The sequence below is a fragment of the Mus pahari genome, chromosome 3, assembly GCF_900095145.1.
Source record: "Mus pahari chromosome 3, PAHARI_EIJ_v1.1, whole genome shotgun sequence".
Classification (NCBI taxonomy): Eukaryota; Metazoa; Chordata; class Mammalia; order Rodentia; family Muridae; genus Mus; species Mus pahari.
Window position 1 is genome coordinate 90,353,011 of NC_034592.1, and position 27,776 is coordinate 90,380,786.

The 27,776-nt window shown below is 38.2% G+C and overlaps 1 protein-coding gene across 1 annotated transcript in view; it reads left to right on the forward strand.

The window, feature by feature from the left end:
• Dcdc1 (doublecortin domain containing 1) overlaps positions 1 to 27,776 on the forward strand; it is a 360,393-nt gene that overhangs the window by 194,083 nt on the left and 138,534 nt on the right. Inside the window, 3 exon segments of the mRNA XM_021194912.2 lie at positions 4,167 to 4,194; positions 4,197 to 4,282; positions 4,917 to 5,038. Coding sequence (XP_021050571.2) covers positions 4,167 to 4,194; positions 4,197 to 4,282; positions 4,917 to 5,038 — 236 coding nt within the window.

Below are 27,776 nucleotides of genomic sequence, written 5' to 3' on the forward strand. Positions count from 1 at the left end.
GCTGAATCAAGACCAGAAAGTTGGCACATAAACACGTTCACAGCACTGCTTCCACCAGAGGTGTTAGTGCAATCCTGGGCAGCCCTCCCCACATGCTGCTGCTCACAACATGAGCTATTGGATCAAGAAAAGAAGCAACAAGGGGAAAAATGAAGCATTGGTGTCGGATAAGGTCATCTATCACCTCTGCCAAATTCTGTAGGTCATGTAGACCTACGCTAGCAAACAAGGAAAGGGACTATACAACGATAAGAATACAAATGGGGCATTATTTCTGATAGTCTGTTTGGCAACATTATCAAAGTTTTTTTTTTTCAAAAGGCCCACATTTTTAAAATTCAGAATGCCCAATTCCAGCTGCTCACCCTGAAGTAGGAGGTATGCTGATGTACCTTGAGAAGTGTTCATCATAGCCCTGCTTAGACTGGTTAGGCTTGATACCAAGTTACCAACAGGCTCTATACAACCATATGGATTGTTCTCATTAGGAGTACTGAGCAGTTACACCCCAAATCTGCAGGGAAACTGATGATGGGAGATAAACCTGGTAATAGCCCTGTAAGTGCCCAAGCTTACTTACCCAGCCACAGTCACCTCACTTGACTGCAAGGAATGAAACCAGGCTCAGGTTGGAGGGGCCACAGCAAGGCTGAGGCTGTGACAATTTTACTTAGAGCAATCAGACCTTGTACACTTTTATCAGAAACAGACTGTAATGGCGACTGCCAGGATGAATGCATTCGTAGTTGCCAGGATACGATGAAGTTTGCAAGCCACACAAGGCACACAAGGTTAATGTCTAAGGGCAACTGCCCTGCCACATTTCATGCCTCCTTGACTACCAAGGGAACATACAAAGAAACACAAGGCTGCCTGAGTTTCTCTCTGCCTGAGGGAGTTCATGGGGCTCTAGGGAACTGGAAGGCACACTGTGTCCCAGGAGTCAAGGGCTATAACCTGAAGAACCAGACACACGGTTCTCAGCTAAGCCAGGCCGACTCCATGGTTTCCTGCATGGCATGAGTTGGAAAATATGAGGTAAGAAGGTAATATCACTTAGGTCTATTTACATTATGCCAAAAGTATGTATGTATAGAATGAGATCAGAGCTGGAACTTTATCTATAAAATAGATAATAACGTCCTTTTGTATTTCTTTGTCCCTCATATCGAAAGTTGTGATATTTTCCTGTAGAACCAATGTAGGAAATCTTTTCCATTGCTTACCATGCTCTCTTTAGCTGAATTGACACCGTCATGTGTAAGACCGTAAAGCCTACATAAGAAGAAAGCAACACAGTACAATAGGTGTGATATAAATCTAAAGGTCAAATGAAAAAAAAATCAAATCTTAAGCTTTCTTGTTAATGTTTTGGGTGAACCTGGGGATTCAAGAGTGTTTTTCTAATGTTGTGAACATGTGAACTAGAGATATTACTTAACTTTTTTAAAAAGAAAACTACAAAGTTGTATAAGAGTAATGTATATGTGTGAAAAAGGTTACTATAAAAACACAGCAACACATATGGTATCTTCAGATTCTTCCTTATTTTAGTTCTCAGAGTTTTTTTTATGTGCATACTCCCAAAAGTTATTATGTATATATTTTCACACATTCCAGGGTCCTCATTTAAGTAATAAAAATAGCATATGTTATTCTTGAAGAAAACCCTCTAGCAATTCAGAACTAAATAAAATATAAATAAAATTATGAGCAGAAGGCATATGGTGATACATGCTTACAATTTCAGCCCTTTGGAGTGGAGACAGGATCAAGAGTTTTAGGGCAGCCCCAGCAGCATAGCAGGAGTGAGTTTAACCTGGGTTACAGGATACCCTGTCTCTTACAAACAAAAAGCAAAAGCACCTCTCAATGGATTACTCAAATATTATCAGTGATATAATATAATTTGTAATTAGGTAGATACAACGTAACACACAGCTATGCATATGAATTTGTGATCATAATTTTTCTGCTTGATAACAAAGTATGACCATCTTTCTGTTTACATCCATATCAATGCTTTGTTTGAAAATTTACTGGATATTCACATTTAAGCAGAAATGAGCAACAGTGCTACAATGATTATGCTTCTGTATGGGTTTATTACCTCAGAGGGAATACACAGTTAACATTTTGATAGTCGTTGACTAATCAAACAGCAGTTCTGCTCACCATACTTATCACTTGCATAATTTCTCCTCCTTATTTTTTCTGTGTACTTGTCTTTCTTTTTTAGCTTATTGGCTCAACCAGAGGGCTATCTCTCCAGCCTCTATTCATTCACTATTTTAACCAAAGTTTAAAGGTTTTTTTTTTGTTTTGTTTTTGTTTTTGTTTTTGTTTTTCAAGACAGGGTTTCTCTGTATAGCCCTGGCTGTCCTGGAACTCACTTTGTAGACCAGGCTGGCCTCGAACTCAGAAATTCGCCTGTCTCTGCCTCCCAAGTGCTGGGATTAAAGGCATGTGCCACCACGCCTGGCAAGTTTAAAGGATTAAGTTATTTAATATAATTTTATTTGGGGGACAGTATAAGATACTCAGTTATTAGTTATTCTCTGAACTCCTCTTGATATTTTGTTGTTGTTGTTAGACCTTAGTTCCACACTTTAGAAAATAAAATCAGAACCTTGTATAATAATTGAGAGAGTATACCTGGAGAGAGTCATACATAAAGTGTTCATCACTTCCTGGGTTAGTGAGTAAGCAGGGTGACACTGAGCATGCCAGAGACTTCTCTGTGACTCTCCCTTCATCTTTAATAGCAGCTCTTCCAAAGGCTGTCACAGGGATGAAGATGTGAGCATATGCTCTGTGGGACAGTCCTTTGATGCAGTGATATCTTGGAGGTGTACTAGGAAGCAAGTTATCCTAGAGCTCATAGAACAGCAAGACATACAAGCCAAATTAAAATGCTCAGATCATAATTTCCTCCATCAACTTAAAGCAAAACAGAATGTGTAGGGAGAGATATGGGTAGATAGTGCATATGAAATAAAACGCAGATGGGGTGGAGGGCCACATCTCCTAAGTCTTGTTCTGTAGTCTATATGACCTCTATCTGGGAGGCATCACTTGTCCCTGATGGTGAGTGTGTGCATGCAGGCACACTGGGCCAGTGGTAGTGTTCCAGATGAGCAGATGGCAGATGATCCCATGAGAAGCAGCAGGGCATACCATGTGTGGCTGGTTCAACAGTCCATTCTTACTGTGTACCCTGCAGGCTGTCTATATATATATATATATATATATATATATATATATATATATATATTGAATATATATATTCAAAATATTTGCTGCTGTGGTTATTAGTGAAAATAAATATAAATCATGGCTCTTCAGTTTCAGTTATCTGTGGTGTCTTATTCTTTTCAGGCCATGCTTACAGACTAATGCTTTTAGAATGTGTCTGATATTGTAGACCATTTCTCTCTACTTCACATGGCTGCTTCATCCCCATTCTGGATCCTCTTGTCTGCTGTTGAGCAGAATTGAATACTGCCAAGTCATACAGCAACTGCACCTTTTTACATGTATACACACGTGTTAACAGTCATGTTGGAAAAAAGAAATGAAAACTATAGTTATTAATACATGAGGATTTTTGTGTATATGTGTCAAGTAGTGCTCATGTTGGAATGTATGTGTGTGTGTCTGTGTCTGTGTGTATGTGCGTGTGTATATGTGTGTGTATACATGTACATGTGTGTGGAGGACAGCATTTGATGTCAATCTTCAGGAGCTACCCACCTTGTTTTTGAGAATGATTATCTCACTGGCCTGCAGAATACTAATAGGCTGCCCAGCCAGTAAGTCCCAGGGACCTGCCTATCATCAACCACCTCCACTGTGCTGGAATTACTAACATGTGCCGTCATGGGTTCTGGGGATCACTTTGATCCTCAAGCTTGCAACTTTACCAAAAGAGACATTCTTCTCAGTCCTAGATATTTCAATTGCTGCATTAAAATAAAGATTATCTTCTTAGCAAAAAAAAAAGCTTCAAATAAGCAAACAAACAAAATAATCAAAGTCAACCAAAGTGATTTGACCTGAAATACTAAATTTATTAGCTAGACCTTTTTACTGCTAATTTATCTGTCTCAGGTTCAAGTTGTAGCATATAAATTTGGAACTATTTTCAATTTTTTCTTTCTTTCCAGGCTTATCCTCAGTTTGCCCTGACTTACCTGGAGAACTTAACTGCTCAGTGGATGTGAGCCAGACAGAAGACAACATTGCCCATGGTCCCTGGACCACCGCTCATCAAGAACACTGTGTGGAGAGGCCAGCGTGATAGCCAGAGGTAAGATAGAGACACACCTCTCAAATGTGTCTTGGAAAGAGAGAGTGTTCAAACTGTTGTTTCCAGGAGTCAAGCCCAAAGTATCATGACAATGCTGTTGATAGTTTAAGTCACATAATGCTGCAATATTCTTTTTATAAAATAACCTATTTATTTCTACTTTGGGTATGAATTTTTTGCCGATGGACTGTATATGTGTACTTTGTGCCTGTTGAGTCTAGAAGAGGGTACTGGAGCCCCTGGAGCTGGAGTTATGAATAACTGTAATTCTACATGTGGGTGCTGGGAAAGAAGCCCAATTTTTCCTTGTGCTCTAAGCTGCTGAGCCATCTCTCCAGCCCATACTGGAGCACTCATAGGCACATTTACATTCACAGATGGTGATAGCCTATCTTTCATACGGGGTTGCCTTCATTTGTTTTGATGGCGTACAAGATACTGTGCTGGAGGAAAATTCAAAGAACTGGGAGCCTCTCAGTATCCTGTCAGTGCTATGTTTTGAAGACATATGTTATAAACATTTCTATTCAATGAAAATTAACTACATTGTTTCTATGTCTTAGTATAAGGGTAGTATAAGAAATACATCAACAGCCCTTGACTGAAGCAGCTGCCAGAGCCCTCAGACACCTAGGTGGTACCAGAAGGCTCTCTTGAGGAGACAGGAAGGCTGCCAGTGCTGCTGCCGAGGAAGCTGGAAGGGAAAGATCCTAGGGCTCCTGCTCAGAGGTAGGACAGCCACAGAGTGGAGTTTCCTTGCTCAGTGACATTCGACGGTTCCCTTCAGTTTCATGTAAGACTGATTTTTTGAATATCATCAAAATATCTCAAAAGCCCCTTGACTTCGATCATAGTAGTTTTAGGTTACATTTGATGAAGAGAGGTGACTTTATGAGTATTTTGTTGATGACTGATGAATGTAATCATTTATAACAGAATTTAGGATTGTCATCTAGAACCTCACTAAAATACACAGAAGTAACATAAAGGCACTACTGAGCATGTCCAATTGTGAAATTGCCTAGAAGTCCTTGGGAAGGGCAAACACGTAGTCCTGATAGTTTTCCCAAGAGGAGTACAGTGTACTTGCATCCGAGAGTAATAGGTGGTCTTCTAAACCAACATATTAACCATTCCCATGGCCAGAAGAAAGTAGCATCGTTGGTTTGCTAACAATTCCAAATCATTCCTGGTTAAAAAAAATGGAAAATTATTTTTTCCTATTCTCCTCACTTATCCTGCAACTGATGTTTGTTATAACTATTGCTTTACTGGTCTTGATGTTGACAATTACAAAATGACTTTATAAGCTACAAATTAAGTCTATACTTGCTTGAAATCACCAATTCACATGATCTTAAAGAAGTAATGCCATTCTCACATGCACAAATTTAGTTTGAAAGTGTCCATGACTTTAATTCAGCAATTCAGATAGAAGTGACATTTGTAGTTGAAAGAAAAAGAAAGGTTGACAATTTTTTAAAACCAGAGGCTATTTTACACTCTAGATTATACAACCCCATCTAAAGTGACACTGTCTTTAATTGACTATTTTGATGATAAGGCTGAGAGACAAATAGAAAATTCACTATTTTACTGTCACACTATGAGGGTTTCCTGGATGGCATCAAAGATCAGATCCCAGGACTTTTCCTCCCTCATGGTTAGTTTTTAAGCACTCACAAGTCTCCCCCTCTACGATGCTTTGTGGCATGAGTGCAGGCTACAGCCATATGGCATGGCCACTCTCCACAGCATGCTTAGTACCACTCTTACATCACTATGGTGAAAGTCCTTTGGGAACAGCCTTCAGTGTTTTCATCTAAAAGGGAAACTCAAGCACTACCAGAGCACTTAGGGCTGTGTTGATACTGTTCCCTGAAGCTATCATCAGCTCATCTTCCTAGACTCACACAGCTGCATCTTCTGTCTTTTCTGGCAGAGCACTTGGGTTTATCATCTTGGGCTTAGTTCTGGGCTCTAGAAGAACAGATCGCTTCTGCTTCCAAGTCCCTGTCACTCCTGCAGGATTTCTGTTCTTCTATGTGAATCCCTGTCCTATGGCAACTTACCGGCTCTTTATGTTTTCTGCCTCCCCAGGCTGGAAGTATTTTCTGTGAAGGCTAAAGGTTAAAGACTGGCGGCCCTCACTCTGTTGCTATTTTGTATTCCATGAGGCAATAAAATATGATAACTGACCATTAGAGAAAGGAGTATGGTAATAGAAAACGCAACACCCACCCTCCCCGACACAAGGCATAGTGTTGGCTAATTCACTGTACCCCAGAATTGTTAAGTCAGATGAGATCCTTTAAAGTGTCTAGGTAATGAGGAAGAGCAGTTTTGAAAATGTTCCGAAAATAAGCAAAGTACAAAAGAATTTTAAACAAGCATTAAACAATTGTTCTTGGTCATCCATTGTCACAGTGTGAGTCTCCTGTGCTAAGGAAAATTTTCAGAAGTAACCAACCCACAAATTTGATTAGATTATGTTGTTCTATTTATTGATTGCTACTAATTTATAAATTAAATCTTAACATTGGTACTACATGAATGTTTGTCAGTATAGGAAAACATTTAGCTCTAAAGACATATTTTTAATTGTGTGTTTGTATGTGTGTGTTCATCAGTACCGGGCCTGCAGAAACCAGAGGAGGGCAATGACTGCCTTGGAGCTGAAGTTACAGGCAGTTGTGAGTTTCCCAATATTGGTACTGGGAATTGACCTTGGATCCTCTGGGATGACAGAACAATCCCTTAGCTGCTGAGCATCTTCCCAACTTCAGAGTTGAATTCCATGCACTTTCTGGAATGCCTATACTTAGACTTGAAGTTTTGTCAAGAACAATTGTCTAGTAAATATATCTGTAATTATTTTCATAAGAAACTGCCCAAGGGCCTTTCTTCCATGGTCGTCACTTGGCTTACTGCATTCATTCTTAAGGATTCAAGTACTTTCTGCCCCTCTCCCCTCACAGCTGACCTCAGCAGATGCAGTTCCAGTTCATTTCTCTTTCTGTTCTTTATCTCCTTCCTTTTGAATAACCAGCACAGTACAGCAATCACGTTCCTCTCATATTGAAAGGAACCATGGGGGAACATCAGAATGTGGAGTAGCATTTGTTGTATTGGTGACTTTAAATACTCAGTCATCCTTTCAGGTTTGTGTGCATCTCAGATATGAGAGTTGGTGTCATGTTGTGATATATACATACATGATTTTCTCAGTGTTGACTTAATTAAAGCAAAGCTTACTGTGGATACTACAGAGTGATATAAAATTACCTACATTGCCAACATGGGAAGCTGAAAAGAAATGGGTGTATGAAGGAATCTAGTTTCTATCTTTTAGAAAGTTGGAAGGAAAGTGGGAGCCATGATAGTCAACCAGGGAAAAGAAGGGGAGATTTGTCCATAGTGGTAAGTATTATATAAAATTAATACAGATAGCATTGAATCATAAGTAATAATAGTTGAGGCTTATCAACTTTATCAAGTGAGCAGTAACATGAGGGACTTATCTCTGTTTTACTGAAGAGAACACTGAAACCAAGGAGATTTAATTTTTGGAAGGAGGTTTCTCAGTAACGTAAGGAAGGATGATCAGTGCCCACACCCTGTTCTTAGTGTGCACCATAAGAGGTTTGATGCTCTTTTCATGGTGGTCATCCCATATCTCAGACCTTCATATGAGGTTATTTGAACTGGGCATCTTGAAATGGAGATGTTTAAATAATGTAGAGTAATTTGGAAAGGAAAAAGTGAAAGAAGTAGTAAGATACTTTGCTCTCCATGAAGGCTAAATAAGAGGCAGAAAACATCTAAGGAATCAAATTCCTGACCTTCCGGTGCATTCAACTACAGAGATCTGTAATCTAGATGCCCTGTTTTACAGAAGCTTAGCCTGAGTTCACCTCAACCCTTTCCTAGTCCTGTGACGACAACTTGTCATAGATAGTTCATGCTTTGGTGACTCAGCTTTGTATGTACAAATCTGGTGGAAAGAAACTTGTAGCTGTTATTTGTTGAATGCTTACCACACAAGCATCACTACTTTACTGATTTATGCTCCTAGCATCTAGAGCATTTGATTTCCTTACTGGTCTCACAACTTGATGATGTAACTACTTTCAGAATCAATGATGATACAAAAATGAACTCAAAGTATCTACACAATGTGTAGTTATGAGGCAAATAGAAAGGTAGGAGTCACAGGCCTCTGGATCAGCCCCTTTCCTCACTACTTTTATTTATTTATTCTACACCAATATGTGGAGTTTTTACAAGTAGGCTAAATTATTGCCAATTTGTTTGGTCTATTCTTTTGAATTTTGTTCTTAACAAAACCCTCAGGTCCCCAATACACACTCACAGCTCCATGGAATCTAAAACAATAACCAAGAATGATGTCCACCCACCTACAGAGCCATTTCAGTTAATTCATATTTCCAACTCGCAGGAAGATGTCTGACTATTTATTCTTTTCTGTTGCAACATGGAAAAAATCTTTTGCTTGTTGAGTAAATGAATCAATCCCCTTAGGCTAAGAAGTCTTGATGCTAGTTTATAAAGGATATATTTTCTTGTTTGCTCTAATGACTGACATCTTAGCAAAACATTTGTTTTGTATACACATTTGATTCCAAGTTCAATCCAGAGTAAAAATAAATGTCATTGTCCCACATCTTCAAGTATCTGGAATGTGTTTGTTTACATTAGTTTAGCCAAAGGACCCCTCAACAGTATTTAGACTGAATAGGGGGTGGAGAAAGAGTGGGGCATCCAGCAAAGCAGCTGACCCAGCTTGTCACCCAGTGACCTGTGCGTAGCTGTCATCTTAACTGTTTGTGACAGTGTGCCTTTGGGCACATCTGTGTTAGTGGCATTGGAAGGGCCTTTGTTCTTCTCCCACTAGTGACTTTGTGAGCAGTGAGGTCTCTGCTACTGTACTCATGAGCAGCCCCTTCCTTCCCAGGGAAGCAAGCAGCTGCCATGGACTGAGCTGACATTTCCCTTCATGACTCAAGTTGGCATGTGCTTCATTCTTTGAAGAGAGCAGACAGTTAAAAATCCTTTGATGATTTTCATTAAAATGTATTTTAATGGCTCAGTAACAAAAGGAGAGAGTTATAAAATATATTTCATGTTATCCTGATTTTATATTAATAAAGGTGAAAACAGACAGGTAGGCAGATGGTTGAGTAATTTGAAGAAAACAGTATCAAAATATTGGCAGTTGTTACTAGGTTTTAAACTTTTATTTATAACATTTTCTTCAAATTTAAGAATCAAATACAATGTTTAAATAAATATAAAACGTAAAATCAACACAGGTTATCAAAAGCATTTTTAATATAGACTTGGTCCATACTTTACTGGAAAGAATATTTGGGCTGACATACAAAAGTATGGTCTACTTTTTGTTTCACATTTTCCACTAACAATTTAAAAAATAAATAAATAAAATGATATTTTCATTTGAAAGTTAATCTAGTATTTAGAATTATTATAATCATTAGGAAAGGTAATTTACTAAGAAACAGGTGTTTCTGATCCCTGAAGAATAACCCGTGTTCCCATCACAATCAAAACAGACCATTTGAACAAAAAAACATCATACCTAAGAGAATTGTTTAAATTAGAATCAAAACCTCATTTACGCATTCATTTCTGAGTCAGTTTTAGAGCCTTGTTTACATTTTTACAATTGCTGCAAAGCCTGTGCTCTTCCCATAATGAAGTCTGGCTATGATTGGCATGAGGTAGACATTGAGCATTTGGTACTCACTTGTTCGTATTTGTCATTCCAAGAGAATATGAATACCAACAATATTGCATTGGTCAATTTCTAAAAGGTCTTTCTTCCCACTGACAACATAAGAAGAAATGAAGCTTGAAAACAATGACATGCTTTCTTCTATGTTTTTCTGTATTCAAGGCTCCTTCTGTAACACATCTGAGATGCACCAGCTAAAGGAACTATTATAATCTCTTGCCTTTCAAAGAAAGATAAATTAGCAGTAACTAAAAGTTCTTTAAACAGACAAATGATGATCATGTCTATATAATTACAAATTGTAAAAAAACCTACATATTAAAAATTGAAAGAATCATATTATGATTTTCTTGAGCATTCGACAGCTTATGATTTATTAGCCTATTAAGTTGTTTGTGTGGTTTAGTATATAGTTGATGATAATCTGAAACCATGTTATTTGCTTTGAACTACTCTCCTGCTTTCTTCAGTAAACATCAACATGAATTTTCACTGAGCTAATGAATAAACAGGTCAGTTTTGGTAACCATCAGAATCTGCTTTTTAAAGTAAGTAGCCTGTTCTAATTCTCACAGACTCCATCATTCACAATGCGTGCCAACAATGGTATATGTAAAGAAACTCACTGTGGTGCCACTGTTGCTAATTGTGATTTCTAGGGGAAAAAAAAAAATCCAGCATTAGCCCATCTTAGTTCAGAAGTGCTCAGCTTTGTGAGTTTGCCTTTAGTCTTTTGTGATTTGTGAGAGCGTATTCTAGAGATGTGAAGCTATAAATTTGTTCTCTGATTAGAAACTCAAATGCTTTGAAATTGGCTAAATTTGATGCCTGATTGGGTTTTAGTGAGTGAGTGTGTGTGTGTGTGTGTGTGTGTGTGTGTATACATACTTGCATACGAACATATGAAGCAGCTTCTCTCCTCTATCTCTTTCCACCTTATTTTGACACAGGTCTGGCCCACAGCGTGGAGATTATTGAATCAACTGGGGTGGCAGGCCAGTGAGTTTCAAAAGCCCTCCTCTCCATGCCCTGCTTTTACATGGGTCTGGGGATCCAAACCCAGTTGTCTGTGCTGAGATACATGGTCCGAGCTCTGAGGTTTAGTAAACTTTTCTTATAAATTCTCATCTGTCCTCTGTGAATTAAAATTAAGGGAACAAGCAATATAATTGCACATTTTTCTTGAAACAAAGTAAAAAAAAATCAGACATTTAAAATAGCAGGTGTGTGTGTGTGTGTGTGTGTGTGTGTGTACACTGATGAGCATCAGTTCAGAAATTATCAGAGACTCTCAAGTCAATAGTCTTTGATTAACTTGTGTTCTCATTTCAGACACACATTACCTCTAGCTAGTTCGATTAATTTATGTTTTTCAAAATGTAGTCTTCATCGTCCCATCCCCTTCAGGATTGTCCTTAGGATGATCTAATGGCTGAGTGGGAAGCACTACTCTTATCTTCTAGAAGGTTTTACCCTCCAATGACAGTGTGTAAGTGCTGAGGAGTTAGCAAGTGTGTAAAGTGCTTATGAGCACAGGAGTCTGACTTAGGTTCCCAGAATTCACATAAAATCCAGTGGCAGCAGCATGTGCCAACATCAGTGGCAACAAGTGCTGGGGCGAGGGGGCAGAGGCCAGAGGATCCCGGGATTGATAGTCAGTAAGTCACTCCAGACAAAATGGCAGACTTCTGGTTCAGTGGAAGGCCCTCTTTTAAAAATTCAGAGAACAGTGATATAGGAAGTCAAGGAGAGAGAAAAAGACAGAAGGATAGAGACAGAGAGACACAGAGATAAAGAGACAGAGAGACAGAAACAGAGACAGAGAGACAGAGGGGTGTCTAGTATTTTAATGGCACTCTCTACTCTGCAGGTAGAGTAAATAAAGCTAGAGAAGGGGAAAACAGATGGGTTGCATCCTCAGATTCGTGTGGGTGAAAGTGATTGAAAGAAGTGGCAACCACTTGAATTACCTATGTGTTAGCTCCCTAACATGACCATCTTTCTACATTTCCCTTCCTACAATCGTACAGTAGCGAACCTTCAATGTAAACCTAACTTGATTTATAATCACCTAGTTGCTAATCTCAGCCTGCCCGGAGGACTTTCCAGAGAGGTTTCACTGAGGCAGGAGATCCACCCTACTTGTGAGCAGCATCTTCCCATGGCCTGGGAGTCAGAGTGCATAAGAAGGAAGAGAAAGGAAGGTGATGAGCATCCACATTCATCTCTCTGCCAGCTCCCACCATGAGTGGCTGCATCCCAGACTTGAGCTGCAACAAATGCTTCTTCCCTTAGCAGCTTCTGCTGGGCGTTTTGTCCCAGCAACAAGAGAAGGGGCAAGTACTGAAAGTTCTTACCGACAGGTTCCATGGCTGTGACAAGATCGTGTGCTTCCTGGGCCTTTGTAACACATTTTCAAGATTTCAAGATGAATTTGTAAGAGTTTGAAACAATGGAACTAGAGAAGCCATCTTTATACAGAAATTCTGAGCTATTCTTGAGGAACTTTAGGGGACCAGAATGGCAAAAGAAATACAGACAGTGGAGGCCTGGCCCAAGAGGTTTCAGACTAGGGGCCATTTGTATTATGTTCTGGCAAAGAATCTAAAGATATATACATATATATATATATATTATTTCCCTCCCCCAACTTCTTCCAGATCTCCCCCAATCTACACACACTAAAAAGAGTGCACAGGCGTGCACACCCTCCCCCCCCCCCAAACACCAACCAAACAACCAAATTCTTTTCAAAGGAAAGAGAACATTGCTGAAGTAGTTCCTTGCTTGAAATCAACAGTCCAGGGAAGTGCTCTCTCCAGTTCTCCTGCCACCCATGGAAGCGGTTTTTCAGGGTTATAAGCCAGTGCACCTATCAACCACTATCACTTCAGTACACAGGGACCAGGCTACATCTAGAACTGGCAGAAACTATGACATGGTGTTGGTTGTGTAGGCAAAGAAAATGCAGGAGTTAGAGGGTCTAGGTAAATTTACCCATGAGTGGAGAACATTTTTGGAGTGATTTGTTGATATTTGATTTATGGCCTAACACATGCTTCATCTTCTATTTCGTTATACAGGATTTTTATGTTTTTATTATATCTATTTACTTCATAATTCTTCTTGATTACTGACCAGTTAGTTTCCAAAATGTCCAGTGTGCAGATTACACTGTAACAAACATCTCTCATTCTTGTCCAGATGTATTTATTTAATCGGTGAACATTTGTTACAGACCCCCTTTCTGCTTCAATCTTGGTGGTCAGTAGTCTGTAACAATGGGAAGACCACATTTTTTCACAATATGTCATGTCGTAAATTTTTCTGTGCTGATCTATTAGTGAAGTTCTAGTTTAGATTTTGGAAATGTAATACTCTAAAATCTGTTTGATTTATAGTCTATGTTCCTGGATTTTCTCTTTTATTTTATGAAGTTTGTGCTTAGATTGTCAAAGGAAGGGGCCTGAATTTGTTACTTATAACATTTTACTTTTTCAATTTTCTTTCTTCAAACATAAAGCATATATTTATATTTTCTTTTTTTTAATTGTTAAGCATGTGTATTCAGGAAGGAGTAAGTAACAATAAAGGCCAAGAAACTCCAAAGGAAGAGAGGCCAAAGTGGGGTCAACGCAATAGAGCAGAGTGAAAGAAGGAACACTTGGGCAAAAGTTACAGTAGATAGAGGGTCCAGGGAGAATCCACAGAAGGAGAACCAACCAAAATCAAAGTTCCATGGGGAAATCTGCTACTTTGTAATTAATTTAAAAATAAAAGTAAGATATTATACAAAAGCACCTGGCTGAGTCCAAGAGAGCTGCACAGGTTTCGGTTAGCCTAGGACAAATGTTCTTACATATTTAATTTGAAATTTAAAGTAATAAAAAACTGTTATAAGTTAAACATCTATGCCTTAGAGTTATGTTTACACACATAAATGGAAATATGAAACACCATTCTTTATTAATGAGTGATTTCTATATATTCCTGTAAAACAATGTTTTATTTCAACTGTTATTTAAGAATGATGTAGTGTATATATAATCATCCTAATTGTCATTTTTATCTACATGGAATTACAAAATGAAAATCCTTTTGACTGACTTGTTATTATCTCCATGCTTCTTGTTAGCCTATTTTTTATTTTTAAACTAAAAACCAAAATTTGCTCTTGGGCTGTTTGGTAACTTAGAAGCCAGGCGAGCGATCACAGCTATGTTCAGATAGCTGGTCTGAGTCTTGACGAGTTTCCTGTCAGGAGGAAGATGTAACTCTCATTGCTAAGCTGTCTACCTGGTCTGGGCTGCTACTTTATTATGTGTCAGTACTCAAGTGAGTCACTTTATCATTTAAAAGGAGAAGCAGCAACTAACCCACTCATTTGACAAATACTCACTGTGTGTTTGTAATGGCAGATGGTGTCATTTCCAGCCTGAGATTCCAGAACTGGAGTGCTGAGAGCCTGGACCTTGGTCCTAGCCGTCTCTGGCGCTCCCTGGGTGTTTTTTGATTTGGGGGTTGAGAGAAGAAATCATTTATTTAATCGTACTGATATTCAGTTCCCTTATATACGGAGAAGGGATAGTGATGAATGTGAAATGTGAGATTGTGAGCATTAATACCCAGTTCAATTCCTAGCACATATGTGTTCAGGCAGCTTTCTTGGTGATTTTTACGTGTGATAGTGTTACAATTAAGTGCCAGATCTAAAGCAACTGAAAGCATTTCTGCGTTTAAAGAACCTGGGAGTTACATTTTCATCCTGACTTGAAAGAATTTGACTTTTTTTTTTTTAAATCTGAAATCTTAAAGGACAGTGGCTGAGTATTGCTATTATTTAAAAAAAAACATTCAAAATGTATTTTTAGTTCCCCTGGGATATATATAATTATGCAACATAGTATTTGAGTATCTTAGGATAACAGTAAGAGATCCTGCTCAACCTGGTGGTGTGTGCTTGGGATATCAGCGCTGAGACACAGATTCTGTGCTGAGGCCAAGCAGTGCCAAGTAGCCTGTTCTACATAGCAAGGTCCAGTCTAAAAAGTATCCAAAAAGCAAAATGCTAAAAATCTTTTCATTTTGCTGGGAATGATGGTGCATGTCTATATTATTAGCTCTATGGAAGCTTAGGAAGGGCGACCCTGAATTGCAAGTAAACCTGATTGAGTATTGTGACACTATATCAGAAACAAAAATTCCTCATTCTCAAAGGGACTTTTTAATCATATGTATATAACCACATAAACATGTACTATACATACATAAATAAACGCTTATGTGTGTACAATAAAATAATTTAATGGTGGTAAGTTATGGTTATGCTTTAAACGTATAACTTTATCTTTATTGAATAAAATAAACTAAGTCTATCAAACTACCTTTATCACCAAACTTGAGGATATAATTGTCATAGTCTACTCTTGGGAAACTTCCCATGTATTCTTGGGTTTTATTTACTTATTTATTTTTGTAAGGCCATATAACTCTTTTGACATGTGTAGAAGTGGATTTCAGATATATTAGAAGGCAAGAAGGATTGGGCCTTAACGACTATTGCTGCCGATTATTTATTACTAAACTTATGTCAAAGAAAATAAAAGGAAAGAGAAACATACATAATCTTGGGTCATTGTATGTTTCATCTTCATACATGTTGTGATAATTATATTTACAAAAGTAGAGGCATGTTTTTTGTGTTTGGCAGCTACAGTCTAACAGTAGCCACTAAGATGCTCTGAGAGCTTGCTTCCGTGCCATTGATGGATCCAAGTATCACCATTTAGTGTGATCTGCACATGCATAAGGGCTGTTACATTACAGGAGTTCAAAACCTTTCCAGGGGATAGAAATAATATATCACAGTGACCTGTAAGACTTGTTCTTATTAAAGTTCCTATCTGAAACTATAGACTGAAGAGACCCAAAGTCTGAAACAAAGATGAAACAAACACCACATTCTTTCTCATGTACAAATCTAAGCCTATAATGTATACCCGTATGTGTATGTATACACATATCATCTATATCTACCTTTATCTCTACAATCTCTAATGTAAATATAAATAAATCTTAAGAGACTAGAAAGGAGACCAAGAGAGGATACCAAAAATTTATGAGGACAGCGGTGGGCAAATGACACATGGGACATATAAGACAAAGAGAAACTGCAAAGGAGAATGAGAAGAGACAGGGTTAAGGGAAGGAGTGTCACTGGAACAGGCTTTATTGGAAAATGATACATATGATTCTATAACAGTGACTTCTCCAGGAGCAACTAGAAACAACTTAAAAAGTCTTTTAATATTCTTAATCATATACATTTATGTGTAATCTTAAAATAATAAATCTTAAGTATTTTAATATTTAAATAAATTTAAAATAATTTAATATTTGATATAGTTTGATAGATAACAACACTTCTTAACTTTTTGTAGCTCTTGTTTTGTTTTGTTTTTTGGTGCACACAGGACCACACGTGTGCTAAGCATACTTCCTGCCACTAAATTGCCTGGTTTTTGTTTGTTTGTTTGTTACTGAGCCTATTGAGCACTTTAAGATTAATAGGATATATTATGAAAGATTTTCATTTCCTAAAAATTCATCAAGTTGCAGCATAATTAAACCTATTTTTGTCACTGTGAAATTTGACAGTACAAATACTTTCCAATATCAGAGTAGTTGAGAAAAGTCACCTTCCCTGAGAGTTTTGACACATAACATATGTGTTACCTAACATTCAGGTGGCTTCTGAATGTGACTAAAAGACCTTTAAATCATGCTCCATATTAAAACACACAAGAAGTTTCCATATTCAGCATTAGGGAGAAATAAAACATTGGTATCATCACTTGAATATGGTGAGTAAAAGGCCATTTGCAAAAGCACACACATTTCATAATTCTATTTACATACATGTTCACAAGTAACACAGGTACAATGGTCAAGAACAGGTGAGTGGTTTCCAGGGAGCTGGGATGTAGGGAGAGGGTAAGGATGAAGTTAAGGATGAAGCAACCCTGATGGCGACTGGGTATCTGATGGCAGGTGTGATTACATATAAGGAAAAGAAGCAGAGATGCACAAACATGTACAGACACAGGTGTGTGTGTGTGTGTGTGTGTGTGTGTGTGTGTGTGTGTGTGTGTGTAGCTTGTGGCATCTAAATGAACTTGGATACTGCACCAATCCTGGCTGTTTTGTTCTACACTGCTATGTGCAGTTGGAACCATTGTTGGAATCAGGAATTAATTTTGAAGCTATTTTGTAGGCTACATTTTTTAAAAATGCTAACAGGAACCACTGCCATGAGCTAGAAATGCTTTACAAGACTTTTCTGTACATTTCTCTTCAATTTTTCACACATCTAGAATTTCTCCAAGATGAAGTTTTAAAAAGAAAGCACTCCAGTGGTAGTTTACTTGCCTAGGATGTGCAGGGTCTTGAGTCCAATCCCCGGTGATGCAAGCCAAAACAAACCAAACCAAATCAAACCAAAGTAACCTAACCCATCCCAACCAAACCAACCAAATCAACCAACCCAAAGCCAATAAGAAAAACAAAACCCAAAGGAATACCAGTTCCCAATGAAAAACACAAAATACCAAGAACAGAAAGTGTAACTGATGTGGGGCTCTTTAGCATGGGCATGAACTTGTGAGTTACTCCAGACAATGTAAACACCTGAGCCAATACGGCTTTTTGCTTCATTTTGTTTTCCTTTCAATGACAAAGCTGATGCTTTGAAATAGTGGTATGTGTACTGTCAGAGCTAGATACCAAGCATTTCTTCAACTCACAGCAGTGGTTCCTATTAAGCATGTTTTACAAAATAGCCTACAAGATAGCTTCAAAATTAGTTCCTGGTTCCAACAGCAGATGGAGTTATTTATCGTATTTCCAATGGGGAATTCTGTTTAGAATCCATCGGAAATGGCTTTCCCTATAAGAGTAATAAAATGGGATCAGACTGAGCAGAGCCGGGTGGGGAGGGTAGGCATTGCCTTGTATCATTGATTAGAAGTAGGGCAGATGCACAGAAACTAAACCAAAAGTGAAGAGTAAAGAATTAAATTTCTAAATTTAAAGTCTTTATTCATTTTAACCACAGGAAATACATATATTTAAAAGTATATTTGAATATATAGAAGGATAGATGGTGCTTGTGTGTGTTTGGTGGAATTGGGCGTCCTCTTTCAAACAGACATTTACATATACCTACAGATGAATATGAGACTATCAATAGGTACAGCATGTAAAGTTTCACATTGTTATGCTTAATTGTCTTATAGAATAATCATGATGGCTCTTTATCCAAAGTTAAACGAAAAGTGTATCGAATGTTTCCTTTACTGTACCACGAATCCCTAAACAAAAAGTTTCATGCCACTAGGGCAACAACCTCTTTTTTATCTATTGCCATGAACTAAATGCTGCAAACCTAGCTATTTATTGATTTGCAGATCCATAGCTTAGAAGTCCAAGTGGACTTAGCTGGATTATTTCCTTGGGTCTGCCCCCTAACACTGATACTAAAGTGTTGGCACAGTCAGATTTCTTTCTGGAGACCCTGGGAATAATTCCTGGTTGCTAAACAATTTTAAATTGCTGTTGCAAGACTGAAGGACCCTTCCATTGTTGGCTGCCATCTTAGGCCATTCCTCAGTCCTCGGCACCCTCTATCTGCTGTCACTAACTGGGGGAATATTCTGCTTTTATGGAGCTATGGGTGAGCACAGTATGTCCACCCAGCTAATCTTTATATTTTAAGGTCACCTGTGTCTTACAAAATAACATTTAGGAATGATAATCATACTTGCCGGTCCACGGGATTAGGAGAGGCCATTTCTGGGACCTTTCTGTTTTCAGATTCCATTATGCTGCTTTAATCTGGCAAATGGTTCCTTTAGACATTTCTTTTTTGGTTTAGTTTCTAACTGCAGAATACCTGTCCAATGCCAGGAAGAAATGAAGAAGAGAAAATAGTATTTGTAGAACACACACACACACACACACACACACACACACACACACACATATCACTGCATCACATACCTAGCCAGTCGCCAAAGAACAATGTGCTGATTGGTGCAGAGCCAAATACAGTGCTCCAGTCCTGGAGCTTAAAAATGGGGGCTGGATTTAACTTTATTAGAGTCACACTGTGTGACATACTAGAGAGGTATGAACAAATGTCTACTCACTCCAGATAGGAAATCTACAGACAAAAGTAGGGAACCAGTGAAGCCCAAGTTGGCTAATTAATCATTTTATTTTGGGCTCCTATGAGAGTGTGCGCAAGGTGTTACTTTCAGAGACAGAAATGACTCAAAAGCAGCTTTATTATAAAAGGCCATCCATGATGTGTGATGGGTGATGACTTATGAAAGCCCGAAACTTAGAGCTCACTGCACAGCCTAGCTCAATAAGTTGGAGAATGTCCTTTCCAGGCAGCTCAGTTGGCCTGAGCTTCTTCAAGACAGTTCAACTGGTCCTGTCTCTTGGAGACAGTTCGACTTGTCTGAGAGTGTCTCTCTCAGTAGTCCTTATATAAAATCTTGCTATGGAGGGCCCTAGTGCATCTAGTCAGTTTCAGGGCATTCTTGATCTTTTGGAGTGGTTTACAACCTGAAGTTTAAAGAGCCTCCTCTGAAGGAGTATTTTATCTATGAGGAAATTGATTGCTACATAACACACTTAGGCTGCGTCTGACAGAAAGCTGGTTTTCAGGAGGAACTTGAGGTTGCCCCACAAAACATCTACACCCATAGCAGTGTCTTTACAGTATCTACGTGTTACATACATCTTTGAGCTCACTAGAATGAAGCATTTGTAGTGAGGTAAAAGAAGTGGAAGTAGCTATTTTAGTGATGTTCAAACTATGCCTTATTAACAGGGACTCATGTTTTACAGCTAAAATGTGAAGGAACGAGAGGCTTGTCCAGTTCACAAGAGAAATTGCAAAGATTTTCCTTAAATTTTCAGGAAAACATGTCTAAGACAACCTTGACACCTGACAGGGCTTGCTTTTGCTTTACTTAGTGAAGATGATAATGTGCTACACAGTTTAACACAAGATTATGTTTGTGATTATTTCAATTGTGTATATTAATATTTTACAAACTTTTGTGTTTTCCACTGTATAGACAAGTTTTCAGACATGTCTTGCAGTTCCACCACCTCTCAAAGTATGATGAATAATTCAAACTCTAATGAAGTTGGATGAATTGTCCAAGGTTGGTTAAGAATCCTGAGTTTGTATCTCCTTCTATCATTTCCTCATCTGTCATGACTAATATTGTAATATCGATGGACTGGTATGCCTCACCCAAAACACTGGGGGCTACAAACTTTACAAACTTCAGACCTGGGAAGAGGGTGATTTTGGAGTGTTTTCATGTGTATCAGCTCTCTTAGAAAGAACCCAAGTGAAACACGGAAATACTTAATATAAGCCTTAGACGCCCAGTCTTAAGAAATTTTATATATTTTTTGGTGCAAATATATTTTGACTGTGTTGTATCATGTGAGATCAGATGTAAAATTTCCCCCATGTTGGAAATGATACTTTTCACTTTTGGAGCATTTCAGACTCTCACATTAGAGATGGTCAGTGTGTGCTGTTTTAACTTCATTTTACGTTGCTTGAGGGGATAGTGGCGAATGCAGAGAATTAGAAATGGACTAAGATGTTGTTACTGTTGTGAAAGGTGAGATTTGTTAGAATGTCAGGATGTCTGTAGATTTTGCTCAAAATAAATAATTGAGTAGGGTATTTGGTAACAAATGTGGGAATGAAGTTTAGTTTTACTATGTTCCTTTTTTTATAAAAGAAAAATATAAACTCTTACTGCTTTAGTGCTTTTGCATATAGTAACTCCTCATTAATGTCATCTAGTGGCAGTAAAATGAAGTGACTGAGAAAAGACTGTAGTCACACAGGTACAAATTTGGTCTCTGGTCAGAACTGCAAAATGACTCCTCAGATGGTTGTAAGGATTAAACGAGATAATCCATGCCATCAGCTGACCATCTCAGAACGTTGTGAGGATCAGCTGAGATGACCCTTCAGCTGACAACACAATCTAGAAGATTGGGCTCAGACTGGGGAGCCAATTTTCCTGGGTCCAAATTCTCCATAGCCATGTGACTTCAGCCTGATAGCTTATACCAATCTATCTCCACTTGTTTGTTTTTAAATTATTCAAAACAACAGCACCAACCTTCAGGATTAAGTGAATTGATGGTTATCAGATGTCTGGAATGGTGAGGCCCAAAAACAATGTGTGGAAAATGCTTGTTAATTGAGTGAGTGTTTAGGAACTGTCCCTAGAACACCACATAAAACCAGAGACACTGAAACTTATACAGGAGAAAGTGGAGAAGAGCCTTGAAGATATGGGCACAAGGGAAATATTCCTGAAAACAACACCAATGGCTTGTACTGTAAGATCAAGAATCAACAAATGGGACCTCAAAAAATTGCAAATCTTCTGTAAGGCAAAGAACATTGTCAATAAGACAAAAAAAAAAAAACAAAAAAACAAAAACAAAAAAACAAAAAAAACAGCAACCAACAGATCGGGAAAAGATATTTACCAATACTAAATCTGATAGGGTGCTAATATCCAATATATATAAAGAACTCAAGAAATTGGACTCCAGAAAACCAAATAATCCTATTAAAAATGGGGTACAGAGCTAAACAAAGAATTCTCAACTGAGAAATACTGAATGGTTAAGAAGCACCTGAAAAAATATTCAACATCCTTAGTCATCAGGGAAATTCAAAATAAAACAACCCTGAGATTCCACCTCACACCAGTCAAAATGGCTAAGATCTAAAACTCAGTTGTCAGCAGATGCTGGAGAGGATGTGGAGAAAGAGGAAAAGTCCTCCATTGCTGGTGTGACTGCAAGCTGGTACAATCACTCTAGAAATCAGTTTGGTGGTTCCTCAGAAAATTGGACGTAGTTCTACAGGAAGATCCAGCAATACCATTCCTGGGCATATACCCAGAAGATGTTCCAACTTGTAATAAGGACACGTGCTCCACCATGTTCATAGCAGCCTTGTTTATAATATCCAGAAGCTGGAACGAACACAGATGTCCCTCAACAGAGGAATGAATACAGAAAATGTGGTACATTTATACAATGGAGTACTGCTCAGCTATTAAAAACAATGAATTTATGAAATTCTTAGACAAATGGATGGGTCTGGAGGATATCATCCTAAGTGAGGTAACCTAATCACAAAAGAACACACATGATATGCACTCAATGATAAGTGGATATTATAAAAAGCTCAAAAATCCTTCTTAGAAGGGGGGACAAAATACCCATGGAAGGAGTTACAGAGACAAAGTTCAGAGCAGAGACTGAAGGAACAACCATCCATAGACTGCCCTACTTGGGGATCNATCCCATAAACAACCACCAAACCCAGACACTATGGCAGATGCCAACAAGAGCTTGCTGACAGGAGCCTGATTTAGCTGTCTCTTGTGAGGCTATGCCAGTGCCTGGCAAACACAGAAGTGGATGCTCACAGTCATCCATTGGATGGAGCACAGGGTCCCAATGAAGGAGCTAGAAAAAGTACCCAAGGAGCTGAAGGGGTTTGCAGCCCCATAGGAGGAACATCAATATGAACTAACCAGTACCCCCAGAGCTCCTTGGGACTAAATCACCAATCAAAGAAAACACATGATGTGACTGGTGGCTCTAGCTGCATATACAGCAGAGGATGGCCTAGTCAGTCATCAATGGGAGGAGAGGCCCTAGATTCTGTGAAGGTTCTATGCCCCAGTATAGGGAAATGCCAGGGCCAAGAATGGCAGTGGGTGGGTGGGGGAGAGGGGGAGGGGATAGGGGATTTTCAGAGGGGAAACTAGGAATGGGGATAACATTGGAAATGTAAATAAAGAAAATATAATAATAATAATAATAATAATAATAATAATAATAATAATAATAATAAAGAACTGTCCTTAGGCATGTAGAGGACACTGGGATGTTATCTTGAGTGAGTAGTGGCCCATCCCCATGCTCTATTATTTTGTGTGGTTTCCCTCAGACCACTTCTCACACTCTAGAATCTTCTCTTTATTTGTTATATCTCATTTTTGTACCTCTTGTGAATCTTAGCTTCATGACGGTAAAGGAGATATCCTGACCCTTTTTAACTCTGAAGGGTGCACTCAGAACCTGAAACATTGCCTAGCTCAAACACTAAAACTCACTGCACACTGTTGAATGAACTAGTGATCAGACCCAGCAACGTAAGTATTAATCGCCCTCAATCTGAGATATAGTTGTTTTACTCTCACTGTGATACTCCTAAACGATAGTGTTCCTAGACAAGAAGTCTTCATTGCACATTAATCTTTGCATTCTAACAAGATGCTTAAATCCTTATCAAATATCCTTGCTTAGTTAACTTGACATTCATGAAATGTACCAGACTACATATCTAATATGCTATAAATACTTTGAGCGAAGTATAATTGAGGTCTTTTCTCCATATCCACATGAGCAGATTTGATGTTTCATATTAACCCCAGAAAAGTTGTAAATTCATAATGATATTGGTTTAACTTTTTTTAGATCACAACTGTTTCCTTGCATAGTATGCAACCACCATGATGATAGAGGATGTAGGATACTTTTATTGTTTTTTTTTTGGGGGGGGGGGTTCCTAATTGACAAAATCAACTATGAGATTAGCTTCTGTGTCACATCAGGACTTCTCAGTGATTCATTATGAATGCTTTAAAACATAAGTTGAAATTTATTCACACTAAACTACCTTTTGTCTTTCAGCAGAACATATGTGCTCTTTTATCTTTAGCAGTTATAATCTTATTTTAAATCAACAGCTCATATAAGTTCTGAAAATTTGTTAATTTCTTTTCTATATCAGTTCATTGCAAGGCACTTTCTTTATGTTCTTATATTTAATCTCACTTTAAAATATTCCGAAGTAACTGCTATTCTGGCCATTTTTTTTTTTTCTTTGCGTAGTGAAAGTGATGCTTTGCCAGTGGTGGAGACTTGGCAAATGTCCCAGGAACTGAGAAAGCTGTATTTTCACCCTAGTCAGGCAGATAACTGGGTGAGATGACCTTAAACCTTTGGAAATATGTGACATTATATGTTTTATCTTTCTTGTTGCATTTTTCTGACAACACAGGACTCTGTTGTGTCTATTTTTGGTGTTTTTCATTTAAAAATTTTGAGATTCGACCACTTTTGCATAATCATATCTCCATCTGCAAACAGAAAGCATTAGTATCAATCCACTTTCTAAATGCTACAGTTTAACCTTTCTTTATTTGCTGTCTCATAACACTATACATTTCTCTGTGTGTATTCAGACTTTGAGGTTAGTTTCAATGATGGTAGCCCTATTTTAACTGCCTCCATTAAACAATTACATTAATTTGTCCTTTGTGTTAAAAATCATGCAACTAAATTGCCTTACATCTTACTGACGTAACAAATGTTTGTCAAACAGCTATCATAAGATAGTACATATGTGACTCTACGCATTGACAAGGCAAAATACCAACAAAACCAAATTAAGTGGAGACTCATGTTTTGAGAGAATCTAATCCATGATGGCCAATTCAAGCATAGCTGTAGAGGCATGCTGTGGCTGTTCCTATTGTGTCCAGTCAGAAAGCAGAGAGATGATGCTGGTCTCAGTTTGATTTCTCATTTTAGTCAGACCAAGACCATCACCTACATTCAGACTCAAGCCTCCCTTAGCCACTCTGGACACTCCTCGAAGACACACCCGAGAATGCAGCTCCAAGCGCTTATAAATGTTGCAAAGTTAGGATGGAGGTTAACCACACAGCCATCAGGTTATTTATTTAACAGAATTCTCATCCATCTTATTCTGTAAATAATCTGTGGCATGGTATACATCCTCCTTCTGAATATCTTATACTTACTGGGACACTTCACATATTTTTTTGTTGTTCCTTGGGGGCTTCTACTTTTCACACACTATACATCTAGAATTCTGTCTCCTTATCCTTGTTTCTGTAAAAGTAACAAGCTTTATTAAGAATATGTGTGCATGTGTCCTATGCTTGCATGTGTCCTATGCTTATTACCATGTGAATTTAGTTATTAATATTATCCTTCATTTATAAATTAAATAACTGAAAGACAGGGAAATGGAACTGTCTTGGCTGAAGAGCTAGAAAATGAAAGAGTTAAACCCTGGAGCAGTCACAGTGTAGACATCACACTATAAAACCTCATGTTTCTATAACATGATTCATCATGTTGTCACATTTAAGTCAAGCCTATGTGTACATGTGTGTGTGTATGTATTTATTAAAAACAACTTTTCTCTATTTTCCTTTGTTTTCATTTCAAATTCTAAACTTTGAAACAAGACCAAGACAAAAAAATATTTCTTATGTGTGAGGTTTGATAAAACCATGAGCCATGGTTCAAATAATCCTATAATACATATTACTTATTATAGAATATGGATTTAAGGAAGACTGAATAAATCAAGATACTAATTTTAAAATAATTTATTATATACCTTTGTTTGCACACCAAGTACTATAATCTTGATTAGATATAAGTATATGAAATTAAAACTTCCAAATATCTGATATTGTGACGTGAAAGATATTTCTTTTATATGTCCCACTTTTTTCATTTTTAGCTGTTCAAATTTTCTTTTTCTTTTTCTTCAACAAATACCTCTTCTTAGGTATAGCCAAAGATAGTGCTTCCAAACAACAGAATTTCTCTCCAGGAGAACTGACCTGCTATTAGCCATAGGATTTGAGTGAAATGCACCGTTTGGGTTCTCAGCCTTTCTCCATGCCGAGAACACTATTATCCATGGAGACTCATTGACACAGAAGACAGTGAGCTTGCTGAGAGGCCAGGAAGCAAAACAGGTCAAACAAAATAATTTTTGGATAACTTCCTCTTCCAAAAATCTATTATAAAAATCTAAAGTTGACCTCAGGTATATTTTACTTGTCAATCGACCCAGAGAATCAGGGTCTCATGTTTGTGACACCCACGTCACAAACTAATTATTTTAATTCTGACTATCCTTGAATCTTGTTCTTTTTTACAAGGATTGGTAGGAATTATTGACCATGAGACCATGAACAAATAGTTGAAATTAAAACCATCACTTCCACCAACACACACACACACACACACGATTAATTTTGGTGTAGTGTTTTTATTTATTTCCAATTTTTTATAATAAAGTGAAAAAACAAACCCGCATATTCTGATGGTGTTGAAATGAATGAATAATTTAAAAATACTCTTCAGGTGTTTAAGTGCCCAGTGTGATGAGTAAGAGAATTTTCTGTTCTGTGTTGCTCTCTGAATCATTTCAATCTGCCTCCCAACATCTCATCTCTCTACCTGTAGCATAGGCCAGCTGTCGTACCTTATCAGAGAAGTTTCCTTGTGCCCCAGACAGTGATTAAATAGTAACTCACAACTGATCATAGACTAAGGACCAGCAGAGCACTCACCTGCACACATAGGACGTCTGAACAACTCTTTTACCAAGACTCAGGGACCATTGTGGAAGAAGGGACTGGTGTGAGTATCTTTTGGCTATGGCAGGGCAGCTGCATTCATGAAGGCACAGCAGCTGTGGTTGTCTACACAAGGCCCTTGCAAAAATCAAACCCATCAACATACTATCACGGAGTGGGGAGCAGTTCATAAGTCCCCAGCCCTAACTGAGGAGCTATGAAGAGCTGATGGTTTCCAGGGGAAAAAGAGTTAATTTCTTTAAGGTTGTATCTACTAGGTATATCCCCTAGGAGGTTGACCATGCTCCAGTGGATGGTCCCCATAAACCTGAGTACATGGCAGTAAAATTGGCAACACACCCATACACACACCCCCATACACACACACCACACACACATACACACACATACACACACTATACACCCACCACACACACACACACATACACACATACACCACACACACACATACACACACATACACACACTACATACCCACCACACACACATACACACACTACACACACACCACACACACCACACACATACATCACATACACACACATACATACACACATACACACACATGCACACATACATCACACACACATACACACACCACACACACACATACACACACCATACATACACACATACACACACACCACACACACACATACACACACCATACATACACACATACACACACACACACCACACCCACATACACACACACACACACACATACACACACACACACAAATATGTACTTCACTAATTTGGGAGAGGGTGGGAGTGGACCCAGGAGAAGTTAGGAGAAGAGTGGGAGGTGAATGTGATTAAAATACTTTGTGTGAAATTCTCATTTACACATTTTAAAATCAATAAATGAATAAATGAAGCTCGATCCCCATCTGAATGGGCTGTAAAACCCTCGATATTGGAAGATACTTAGCATCTGAAAAGATAAAAATCAGATTTAAAGATGGCCTTGATAACAAAGTTGATGATGAGCAGGACCTGCCTGTAGGTTCTGAAAACATCACAGAGAGAAGGCACTTGAGCAAGTCTCTGGTGAAGAGCAACATTTGGAATCCCCCGTGGACTCTGCTCCTGACTGCTAGCAACAGGTCGCAGCTGTTCACAG